Source organism: Cheilinus undulatus, linkage group 5 (assembly GCF_018320785.1).
Source record: "Cheilinus undulatus linkage group 5, ASM1832078v1, whole genome shotgun sequence".
Taxonomy (NCBI): domain Eukaryota; kingdom Metazoa; phylum Chordata; class Actinopteri; order Labriformes; family Labridae; genus Cheilinus; species Cheilinus undulatus.
The window spans coordinates 41,597,153-41,610,256 of NC_054869.1; the positions used below are offsets into that span (position 1 = coordinate 41,597,153).

The following is a 13,104-nucleotide window of genomic DNA, read 5'->3' on the forward strand; positions in this document are numbered from 1 at the left end:
GAGTTGCTGCTCCCATTATGTGGAACTATTTTCAAATGACGACTAGGCTGCCCTCTCTGGTATTATGTGGTCTTTTTAAAGAGCTGGTGTCTGGAATACTTAAGGTAGGGAATTGCAGCTGTTTTAAAATGTGAAAACACTGAATGAGATACGGTTTGCAAGTGTGAATATGTTATAATGAGCATATAACTACTTTTATTTGTTTCTTACTTGTAGCAAGGCCTCCCTGCAAGAAAGAAAGATAGATATATGTACAAGTGGTCACTTATCTCACTTGGCAAATGAAGTGTCAAATAAGTGAATAGAAATAAGCATGAAATAAGAATTGAAAATCGATAAACAGCAAGTATAAAAGAATGCAAACACATATTGCTTGGAAGTAGCGGTTTGAATGTGCAAGATAAAGTGAGACCACATGTCACAGCTGTAAAAGAGACCTCAGTCTGAGTGGGTCTATTTCTCTGTGACAAGAAGTACCTGTCAGAAGTTTTCTCTAGATTTTAGAACCAGCCTTGTTATCTTGAGTTAACTAGATGAGATGTCAAGTGAACATCATGGGTAGATTGTGTGGAGTAAAATGTCTTCTGAAGGCTTCAGAATCTCTACAATGCAGTTGACATCAAACTCACTGAACTCAAGTGCAAGCAAAATCAGGCGGCTGTTATCTCCACTAAGTTATAAATTCAGCATGTCAGCTAAAGTAAAATGAGCGCCGTGTTTGCTTTTGGGTTGACATGATCCTGTTACACCCTAAAAGAATGTAAGCACACAAAATACAAATGAACTCCTACATGACTGAGTTAAAGCAACACTACAAGCCACAAATCCAAAATATTTATTAGTCCCTTTGTAGAGCATAAATACACTTCAGCAACTCAAATCTTTATTAATGTGACATATCTAGTCAAAATATCACTACACACCTAGTATAAGCCACATTCACCAAAGGTCCAGAGAAACATTGTATTTTAAGATATTTCAAGCAAAAATAATGCAAGGATTGCTTTGTAATGAGTTAAAATAGCTTCCAGTGATTCAAGTTAAATGTACATCTTCAGTTCCTTGAAAAAGGCTGATTTACAGAAACTCAACAGGTAAACTAGATTAAAATTTGGACAAATACACATTAAGACATGGCTCACTTCCACATGTTCTCATACAATGCTTGGACTAAACTGACCCTCTTCATATTTGCGTCCGATCAATCACAGCAGAAGTCTTTTCTCTAGTCTTCTTTACAATTTCCTCTGGAATATTCCACACGATGTCCTGAGCTTTTCATTGACTCTTTAGTGGATCAAAAGCCACATCAGCAACCACAACAAGAAAAAAGTATCTGTGACTTCTAAAAGCAGCTGTTCAGCCAAAACAAACACACCCACACACATAATCTGCACATTGCACCGACTCAAACCCAGATTCCTCATGTTACAGCTACTTTTTGTAGACATGTAGACTGTTCTTAGATTTCTCAGACTTGGAAAACTTTGATTGATTGATGGAAAAACATAGCCAATGCAAAGCTACAAATACAGCAACTCACTGAGTGTCCACTCAGGGCTGGCTGCAAAAGTTAATGATTCCCCATTAGGTCCCATGTTAAAATAGGCTCATTTAAAGCAGAACTAATCACATTTTCAGCCTGGATCTAAAGCAGTTTCGCTCTCTGTATGTTTTTTGGTTAGTGTTGTTTCATTAAGGCTAAAGGTTACATTAAAATTTGCATAAATGTGGGTGTGGTCTAGTTGACTGACTTGGACTCACTGAAGCTGTTTGCCAGAGTCTGACTGTGACTCTGTTCCAAAATTGGTGTGATTTTGCTGCCTCATATGGTTGCGTCAGGTCCAGCCATCACAGCTTTCATATCAAATATGTGTTTGCTGAGTGTTGGCTGGGTCTCCCTGCTGTCACAGCCCGGCCTTTCTTCATAAGTTTCAGTAAATCTCCCTACTAGTGACTTGATTCATTGCATCATCAACCTGAGTCGGGAAAAGCATTTTATACAGAAGAGGCGAGTTTCTCCACAGTGATGCAAATCTGGGATTTTAATTTAAAAAGCACAACCTGATGTTGTAACTGCACTGTATCAATCTTCCCTGTGATGTTACATGTGTGGAAACAGAGCTCCAGCAATAAGCGCTGTTGCGCAGTTCAAAACAACTGGCCCTCGTGTGATAGCACAAGGGCCAGATGTGCAGCAGATACACAGGACTTCTATTTCTGCCAGACGCCAGAGCTCTGCACATAAATTCAGCACAAAGCAAATCTAACGGGGCAGGAAGTCTTGCCGAAACCAAACTAAAATATCAGGTTAAATTTGAGAATAAAAATACCCTGTGTTGACGCCAGACTTATGCCAGCCTCTATTTCCTTTCCTTACACCGACAAAACGTCTTAATGGGGTGTAGCAGAGCCCATAGTCAACAGGTAATAGGAGCAAAAAGAGGTGCATTTATTAATTTTGCAAAGGAGGTTATGTGATTGGGTGGGTTTGTTCATTTGTTTGTTCATTTGTTAGTAACATAACTCAAAAAGTTATTAACGGATTTTCATGAAATTTTCAGGAAATGGCAGAAATGGTATAAGGAAGAACTGATTAGATTTTGGGACTGATCCAGATCACCGTCTGGATCCAGGAATTTTTTAAAGGATTCTGTACTATTGGGAGATAGGGCTAATGGCAGAAGTCTGTGCTGTTACCACTTTCCACCAGAAGATGGCGGACATGAGAAACTCATTCATTGTTTTGGAGTTTATAGAGTTTGAGAGACACACGCCAGGTCGAGGAGATGAGCGTAACAGAGAGAAAGACAGCGAATTGTAGCGAGAACACTCACAATGCTGGGAGGAATAGAGGAATATTCACCCTCTGCCATGACTTTCAGTCGTCCGGTGAGACCATGGGTGCTTCCGCCATGACAGTCCATACGTAGCGAAGCCTAATACTTTGCCTCACTGTATCTCCACCCCACTGGGGAGGGAGTAATAGGCGAATTAGATTTTGGGAGTGATCCGAATCACCGTCTGGATCCAGGAATGTTTTTAAAGGATTCTTCACTATTGGGAGAGAATGCTGATGGCGGAGGTCTGCGCTCTCTGAGTGCTTTTCTAGTTTATAAAGCGTTACTGACCCATAGTAGAAGCAGACAAATCAAAGCAAGCTCATCCTACTCCTACAGTTCAGAACAATAGCTTCACGTGTGTTTATTATGTTTTATAGCACTTCATTACTTTTTACCCGCTCGGCCAGGTGTGATTTTATAACTACCGTGAAACTCCTCGGTCTTGTGGGTCTCTTGGGTCTAGCAGTCCAGCGGTGCTGCTCCATGCTGCAAACGCAATCAGTGGGAGTCAACAGATGGTGGGGCACACAGTCAAACTGCAGCACAGCCGTGCTGGAGCAGAGACGTATCTGGTGTATTTTAGGGGTTATGCAGACAGTCCAAAGCCCTGACTTGTTAACACGCAAGCTGAAATGGAATTCAGGCTGTGATGCATCTGAGACGTGACTGCCACGCAGCCAGTCTGAAGTCAGTTTTCAGACTGATTGAAAGTTAGATGGCGACCACCATTGTTGGGTTTTGTTACCCCGCTTGAGAAAGCAATGGGTGACGTCAATGTTTTATGCGTGGTCGTAACTCTACAACACCTGCAATACAGCTGCATGATTCATGAACACTGACTCAACATATGCTTATCAATGTTCCCTTTTTCTGCTCACAGTGGGAAAGATTTCTTATGAAACTAGGACCTTATTCATTTAAAGTAATAAATGTACCAGCTGGAAGACTTTGAGAGGGCAAAATTTCACCTCAAGCTTGAAAGAATTTGGCAAACATGAGCTGAATGTTTCTGTTATCTTTCTTTCCTCCACTGGAGACAACTGATTAATGTATGAATAAGAGCATATGAGTCAAGCTGCTAGGTCTTCCTTTCTGCAAACACAAGGCCCCTGTGCAAACTGTCTGTTGCACTCCAAAGGCTGAATTGTGCTCCAGACTGCCCCATTTAAAATCAGAGCCTCTAAATATTTCCATTCAACCTCTTCAAATGTGGCTGAATTTGAATCTGGATTTGCATAGAAGAGTTTAGTGAGATCAAAAAGGTAGGAAACAAAGGAACGAAGCATTAGAGGACATCAGTTCAAAAGGAGCATAGCTGTAGGGTCCGCATTGATCCATTTTAACCATGACCATATGGATTTAGATTTCAAACTAACCACTTAATGCTGGTTTACTCTGAATTCCACATTGTATTCAGGAATCTTATTAAAGGGGCCAAGGGTCCACCACAGAGTGCTTTACAGGGCCAAGAAGGGGCTGGACAGGGAGAGGGGATGTGGGCTGTAAAAAAGAGGAAAAGGAGGATGATTGCAGAGGAGGTCACAGTGAGGGGAGATTCAGTCTACTGAAGGAGGAGGAGGAGGCAGGGGGGAAACCAGGACAAGGAGCTGCAACAGCAAAACCATTGATAGGAGGACCAAAGCATGTGTTGGTGTAAATTCAGGACACATTCTTAGTGAGTCAATGTAAAACTAATAATAAAATATAATAAACTCATAAACTCTTAAAGGTCGCTTTAAGAAAATGGAAGCTGCACACACTCTCACACGCTGTCGTGGAATATGTTTATTGGCAACATTTTGGCCCTAAAGCTTCAACACTTTACAATAAAACTCTAAAAGTTGAGCCTGTATAGAACTCTAAGACACAATATATTACTTATGAAAGTCTATAATACCAACATGGATTGAAACATAGTGCAGTAAAAGAATTATCTTACAAGGAAATGGAAAAATGTAACTCAAAGCATGACTTTTATCAAGGCTGTACTCGTAGGAGTATGTCAATGTTTGGCTTTCCAATCCTGCAACTCCCAAAGAACTGAATCATTATAATGAGTTCAGTTAAACACTCGATATGTTTACTTTTTCAACAGTACTTCAGTAATGACTGAGGATTCCTAATGCACTGCCTGCAATAGAGCAATCTGATCTTGATGTGTTTATGTGCATCTAGCTTTTATTCAGAGTGAAAGAAGTTGTTGCTGGTCTAATCTGTCAGAAACAGCAGGAGGAAAGCTGTTCTTTCCAAACAAAGCAATGAAAAATACATGCAAACTAATAACAAATTCTCTGTTCAATATTAACTCAACACAGTGGACGGTCGCAGACGCCAATGATACACTTTGGTTATAAGCTACAAGTCAGGTATAATTTTGTTAACAAGTTAAACAAACATTTTCTCTGCAGAGAAAAGAGATCCAGTTTAATCAGAACCAGTAGAGAGAGATAAAAAAAAGGCTCAAAGCGAGCTCCCCCTTATGTGTGATTAGGTCTTATACACTGTGTGTGATCTGCGTATAGGGAGGGGGCAGGCCTGCAGCTCTGTTAACATGAAGTTAGCCAGATTTTGGAATGATGGTGTGGTTGCAGCCCGTCATCAAATGTCGGGCCCAAATGCGAACATCAGGAACAACAAACGCTCTTGGACTGTGACAATCAATGACATGTCCAGGATGCTTCACAACCCTGATTCCATCAGACTGGCAAGTCATGAACTTTATTTCATGGTCCATCTAGTTTATTCACTCCAATTTGTTGTGAACTTGTCCTGATGCTGAACAACAGGAAAGCATCTGCTCCTTATACAGTGTCGTGAAAAAGTATTTGCCCCCTTTCTGTTTCCTAACTTTTTTTTTTTTGCATATTCATCACTCAAATGTTTCGGATCATCAAACCAATTTTAATATTTCCCAAAGACAACCCAAGTAAATGCAAAATGCAGTTTCTAAATGATGATTTTATTCATTCAGGGGGAAAAAACCCATCTGTTTATCTTCTCAAAAAAATCAGGAATCAGAAATACTTGTTCACAGCACTGTATTTGTCTTGGTCTCCCTCAAAAATCCCTTTGTAAACTCCAGCTAGTCTTGAATTCATCCGCTTGTATCATTTCCAGAGCCTGTCACATCACTCCTGTTCTTCAGCAGCAACACTGGCTACTGCTCAGTTAATGCAGTGAATTTCAAATTCTGCTCCTGACCTTCAAAGCCATCCTTAACTTTGCCACTCCATACCTTTCTGACTTTCTGCACATCATGACACCCTCCCACACTCTCAGGTCCACTTCCTCTTTCCACCTCAGTGTCAGCTTGACCACCCGGGATCTAGACCCTTTAGCTGCTCTGCTCCCTGCCTCTGGAACTCCGAACTATCATGAATGAAAAAAAGTGAGTTAGTCTGACGACCACTCAACAGTCGGATTACAGTCAGACAGGATTATGATAGGAATATCTCCAGACATTGATCACTAATGGGCCATTTTGGATTAGGATCTCCTTTTTGGTGTATTTGCATGACAGATATTTTCTCTGAATCTACGTTTGTTTAAATTATTTGTTTTCATTTTATCACAGCAACAGTCTTCTGAACATTTCAGCACCATTTATATCAGGAAGAAGGAGAAAGAGCTGGGAATGACATGTGGCAAAGGAGCAGCAGGTCGTCCTAGTACTACAGCCTCTGCATGCCCTATCAGCGCCCCCATTTATCGTTATATTAACAAACATATTAAAAAGCTCCATCAGCCCTTTTAGAGAAGATCAGACCATTACAAACAGTTAAAAGAGATTAATTATCTGTTACCTACACAACCTAAAGTTCTCAGATTGTCATGTGGAAAAACTTTGAGACTATCAGGTAAAGTCTCGCTTAAATTGTGGCGTCAGTCATTGCCTGGTGTCCATGGTTGTTAATTGCCCTCAGGACGGACCTCTTGCAGTTGCCATGTCCTGGGCTTCAACTTTCCCCCCTTTAAGCAGCCCTTTACTTTTGTGTTTGATGAACATTCCCCTTATGAGAAAGAAAGTCATTCTCCCTGCTCTCCTTCAATCTCGCTTCTTTTGAAAGGATGGAATTGGCGAGGCTGCGTCCGTTGTTGCCCGGACAACAGGCTGGGGATCATTGTGTGCGTGTGGGGCTGACTAAGTCAACAAGTTTTCCCAGGACTGTCAGAAAGGGAAAGGGAGGAGAGCCGGAGGAGGTGGGGGGTGGGATGGTTGGGAGGATAAGGGTGGCTATGAAAGGGGGATTGCAGCAATAAGATCAGCGTTCAAGAAGAAGAAGTGAGGAGGGGGTCAGAGGAGGGGTACCAAGGGGCACCCTGAAACAAGAGGCAGAGGATGGAGGGGAGGCAGAGAGAGGAGGTGAGGAATTTGGGAGAGGAGAAAGAAGGAGGGGAGGATGAGGAGGATCAAAAAGAGTTGGATAAAAGGCTAAGTCCTGAGCATGTTGAGACAGGAGGAGCCAGAGCAGGGGCAGTAGGTATACCCATGCACAAATACACTCACATGCATGAAAGGAACACATACATCTCCCTCCGCACAAAGCCCGCTTTGCCTTGTACAGCTCTGAATGAAGATAAAGGCCATAATGGGAGCTGACACTCTGAAAATACAGCGTCACTGTCATGCCTATTGAGGCCGCTTGTCTGTTTCCAGCTTGTCTGTTTCCAATGGCTGCGGTTCTTTTCACCACCCTCATCCCTGCAAAGTCTGTTTAATGCTATTAGAGCTCTGCAGGGCAGTTTAACCCCCCAGCTCAGACTCTACTATGTTTATCAATTGTACAACCAGGTTATTAATATTATTGTAAGAAAACATGTGAACTAATGCAGCAAAAACAAAAAAAACCTTGGCAAGTATATTTAAGTTTTTATTGTAAAAAAAAAAAAATGTTGTTCCTCTAATATTTTCATATGTGAAACACAAAAACAAGGCCGACTTTGTAACACTTTACAATAAGATACACATTACCGGCATTGTTAGGTAATTAAAAATGTACTGAACTGGCATTTCAGCAGGGAATGAATGAGAAACTAATGAATAGACACACAGAGTGACTACCCACTATGATGCACCACCTTACAAAAGGGGGTACAAAATAAGAACTAATGAATAGGAAATGATTGAGTATTACCTCAGTTCCAAAAGTGTTGGGGCTGTGTTAAATGTAAATAACCAAAAATCTAAATGAACCAATGTTTTATTCTCAGTAGCTATGTTTGCCATTGTGTAGGGTGAGGGTTAGGCTAACTCTGCTCCTTTTATACACAGTTATGTTACTGACCCATTGCCAATTTACTTAATTTGTTGCAAAATGCTCCTCTGGCTGTTTTCACCATTAACTTTTCCAGCCTGTTGTTGCCCCGTCCCTACATTTGTGAGATGTGTTGCTGCCATTAAAATTCCAAATGATCGACTGGCATTTGTTCCCTGGTTAACTAGCAGTTATTTCCCCATTTGTTTCCTTGTTTTATAGTAAGAAATTCTCCATTTGATATTTGGTTATTAAGCAATTAATTCCTGATTTGTTCTCTGGTTAAATAGCAGATAATAACTAATCTGTTCTTTTTCAGCAGTTGGATACTGATTTGTTCCCCAGCTTCGTTAGTTTCTCTTTCATTCCTTGTGAACTAACAGTACATTCCTCATTTGTTTCCTGGTTTGTTTCAGAAAGTTACCCATTCATAACCCAGTAACTGTGCCATTTTACATATTCTAGCTGTAAAGTGTTACGTCTGCATTGCTGATAATTAGTCTAAAAATTTGCCAATAAAGCAAGGAAATTGTGCTTGTGTTTTTTTAAACCTTGAGTTGACTCATGAAGACAGTATTTAATGTCATCTAACCATACTGTTAAATAAAATAGAATAATAAGAATTATGTCTGACTACAAGTGTAATTAGATAGTTTTAAAACATATTAGACAAAAACACTTGTCTGGTTTTGAACCTTCCTTGCAGGAATGCAGAAATTATCAACAGGTGGAGGAGGATTAACACTGGAGCTTGGTTATCTGCTGATTTTCTGATTCCTACTGCAACACATTTTTTTCTTTCTGTATCAAATTTGAACCTTTTGGACACTTTCTGTTTAGTTTCTGTTAGAAGCCTTTTTGCGGTGCATTTTCTTCTTGTACTCAGCTGAGGTCATTCTGTTAAAGTGTAACTGACATGTCTGCTGCTCTTTGTGTTCACAACAAACTAACGTCACACACGAGGGCATGTTGCACTGTTGTATGATCAAATAAACACTACAAAAGTCCAATCTTTGCAGGAATATTAAGTCATTTTTGGCAAAATATATCATTGTGCTAAATATAAGCCACACTCAAAGACAAAACAAGATGAACACTCTATTTCTTGATATCAGAAGCAAAAAATAAGACCTGAATTGCTTGTAATTAATAAAATATATCCCAATCTTACTTAAAGATCTTGAAATAAGATAAACTTTCCAAGTAGTTTACACATCTCATTTCCAGATGTGCAAGTTTTCTTGCCCCATTAGCAGATAATTTGGCTCATTACAAGCAATCCAGGCCTTATTTTTGCTTCCTTTATCTTAAAATGACATGTGGCTTATGATAAATGTATTGTGATATATCTGACTAAAAAAATAAACAAATACACTCTCTAATATGGGAGCCCTTGTTGTTGCCCAAGATGCTGCCTGTACTTAAGGCTGAAGCACTTACCAATACAAACATTTACAATCTGATATAGGCCATATTTTCATCAGTTTGATCCCTGCAGAGTAAATGATGTGTGCATGAATATGTGACCAGATGTTGTATGGTAGATCTGTCCTTCAGTGCTCTACAGTAGGTGTTGTTTTTCCACCTGTAAAGGTCACAGTCAGATTGTGTTTCTTCGCCGCTCTTTGTTGTCACAGATACTTCAGAAGATAATCCAGGCAGGTGTATTCCACCTGTAATTACAGCACCTTTTCCCAGGCTAACTGTATACTCACAGGGACTGAAGTAAATGACACATCCATGCAAACTGTGAGGTCATGCAGCAACTTTAGTTCAATGCTAGGAGTGTTTTCACCCTATAAAAACAACACAGAAAACAATTATTTAAATAACCTCATTCAGAGATTATTGTGCACTTTTGAACATAAAACCACAATTCCTAAAAAATAGGACATTGTGTAACATGTAAATAAAACAGAATGCTATGAGTTGCAAACACTGAAGCCCTGTATTTGATTACAAGTTGTGCAAAGACATGAGGCCAAATGCTAAAACTGAAAATGTTGGATTTCATGCCAATAACAGTCTCAAAGTAGGACCACTGCATGGTGTTTAGATGCCACTGTGAGGTATATAACTGCTGGACTGTTAAAAATACAGTGGTGGGAGAGAACAAGTAGTGGGATGGTTGGGATGAACATGAGACCTGTTGACCTCAACCTTTGACCTCTCAAGTCTATTCAGTTTATTCTTGAGTCATAGTAGACACTTGTGCAGTTCAAAGAAAATTCCTACAAGTGTTCTTGAGATATCACGCTCACAAGTAAGGGATGGACATCAGACCAAGTTAACTTGAACTATGACCCTTGACCTCCAAAATCTAATGAGTTCATCTTTGACTGAGTGGACATTCACAAATAGCCAACCTGACTTACTCCACAGTAAATGTTTTTATACCTTACAAAGGCATATAACCACCAGTTGGTCCGCTATAAGGACAATAATATTGTCCACACCTGTTCATGATTGAATCCAGGTGTTTGAATCAAACCCACAGGTGTGTAAAATCCAGCCCCCAGCCATGCAGTCTTAATAGCAAACATTTGTGACACAAAATGGGCCATTCTGAAGAGCTCAGAGACTTCAAACATGGTACTGTGATGGATGTCACCTTTAAAATAAGATGGTTTGTGAAATTTCACCCCTGCTGGATATTCCACAGCCAACTGTCAGTGTTATACGGAAGAGGAAGCGTTTAGGAACAATGTCACATCATCAAGCCAAGTGTCTGATGGCGTGGTGTAAAGCACAGCGACACCGGACTGTGGAGCAGTGGAAATGTGTTCTGTGGAGTGAACCCCGCCTCCCTGTTTGGCAGTTAGATGGGTGAGTCTGGGTTTGGTGGATGCCAGTAGAACTTTCTCTGCCTGATTGCAGTGTGCCAAATATGAAGTTTGGTGGAGGAGGCATAATGCTATGGGGCTGTTTTTCAGGGTTTGGGCTAAGCCCGCTACCTCCACTAAAGGCCAATCCTAATGCTTCAGGATACCAAGACATGTCTTCGGTGCATCTTTGGGTACTGCTGGCAAGACCATGTGTCTAATGCTGACATGCTAAGGACAGCAGGGATGGGAAGGGTCAGCGGCCAGTATGGGCACCTGGCATGCTTTCCCAGGCCTGATCCAGCTCAGCACATACTGGGTGCCCAGGACCCATTGGACTGGTCCAGGCACTGTGTCATGGAAGGGGAACCAGGGAGGATACCAGGAGAGATGGGGCATGGGCCTGGTGCAGGCCCGGAGGATGGCCATCAGGAGGCAAGAGCAGTACAGGACCAAGGTTGATGCTGCAAAGTGCCGAACCGGTACTACCTCCCATACCTGTCTTGACCTGATACCAAGACATTTTGAACAATGCTATGCTTCCAACTTTGTGGCAACAGTTTGGGGAAGGCCCTTTTCTACTCCAGCGTGACAAAGCAAGGACTGAAAAGACACGGTTTGATGAGTCTGTGGTTCGTCTTTGGGATGAACAGGAAGAGAGATTGCGAGACAGGCCTTGTCATCGAACATCAGTGCCTGACCTCCTAAATGCTCTACAGAATGAATGGGCAGTAAAAATGTGGAATAATTTACAACTCAGTCTCAAGACCAACACTCTTGTTCCTCTTGGACAATTTAAGACAAGGATTACAAATTAAACCACTTGACCACTGTGTGTTATTCTTTAACCGAAATCATCCTTTATTGCTTTGAATAAAGCATTTTTGTCATCTTATTATCCTTAATAAGGGAAACCTCAGTGATTCGCAAGAATTACATAAAGGTTGAATAAATGTTAACCACTGTCTCTTGCAAATCTTAGCAAGTGTATTGTCTATTTTTGAGAAATATCTCCTTACACCTGTTGAATCATCATTCACCTAATACATCCAGTTAAAAAAAATCTAATTTCACCAAATAAAAACCTAAAAAAACAAAACAAAAACAAACAAACAAACAAAAAAAAAACCCTGAGCTAGCTGTAAAGTGTAAAAAAGACTTACTTTTTGATTCACTTGTTGAGCTTCCTTAATTGAGGTGTACTAGCTCATTTAGGACGTCTCATTTCAAAACACGTTGTCAGTAAAATTTGCTTGCATTGACAGATATATTTTTTACTGATTAGTGGCAATCCAGACCTTATTTTATTTTTTTATTATATTTCTTAAAATAAGGTGTTTACCTGTATCGCTGAATATGGATTTGATTGGAGTGACGTTTTTGACTGGGACAATTGAACATCCTAAGATTAAAGGGTTTTTCCAGTGCTTTTGCTTCACAATTATGGGTTTCGGTTCAAATCAACATTTTCCACAGGATCCCTACTTTTCTAAGAACTAGGGTTATGATCTCACTCTTATGCCACTATAGAGTTTTGTACCCAACACATGTACATGAAAGATACAGGCAGAACAGTTGCACTAATAAATCAAAAATTCACTCAGTTATTGGTATTATTCCTAATTTTCCTGGTGTCACACAGTGCAGCTTAAAGCACTGCTGCTCCCTCTACAGGAACTGTTCTGAATTTCTCCACCATGAATATGAATCCATGAAGCCAGGCCTCTGATAATAGACATGAGAGTGCAGAAACCATTATTTAGGAGCCTCTATATCATATAAATTGGCACTACTTTTACATAAGTAAGTTTACCTGTTGTTACCTCTCCAGGTATGGCCGCTCTGGACAGCCGGGCCTCTGGTAAAATGGGCATGAGGGCTGTGATCTACTACACGACTACCACCGTCATCGCTGTGTTCATTGGGATCGTCATGGTGCTCATCATTCACCCTGGAAAAGGATCGAAGGATGAGTTCACCAAGCAGCAGAAGATCGAGCAGGTCAGCCCTGCAGACGCCTTCCTCGACCTCATCAGGTATCTAAAGATTATGCACCACAGATAACCAGATCCAGTCATGAACAAGCTGTGATTCCCTGCTTTTGTCCACAAAACTGGAACAAAAAATAACAATCTATTAGAAGAAAGGCTGGGGAAGTCAATATGAGACCATTTTCATGGTTCT

The 13,104-nt window shown here is 40.6% G+C and overlaps 1 protein-coding gene across 1 annotated transcript in view; it reads left to right on the forward strand.

The window, feature by feature from the left end:
• The window catches only part of slc1a3a (solute carrier family 1 member 3a), a 41,988-nt gene that overhangs the window by 14,534 nt on the left and 14,350 nt on the right, over positions 1-13,104 (forward strand). Inside the window, exon 4 of the mRNA XM_041787882.1 lies at positions 12,752-12,956. Coding sequence (XP_041643816.1) covers positions 12,752-12,956 — 205 coding nt within the window. The remainder of the gene's footprint in view (positions 1-12,751; positions 12,957-13,104) is intronic.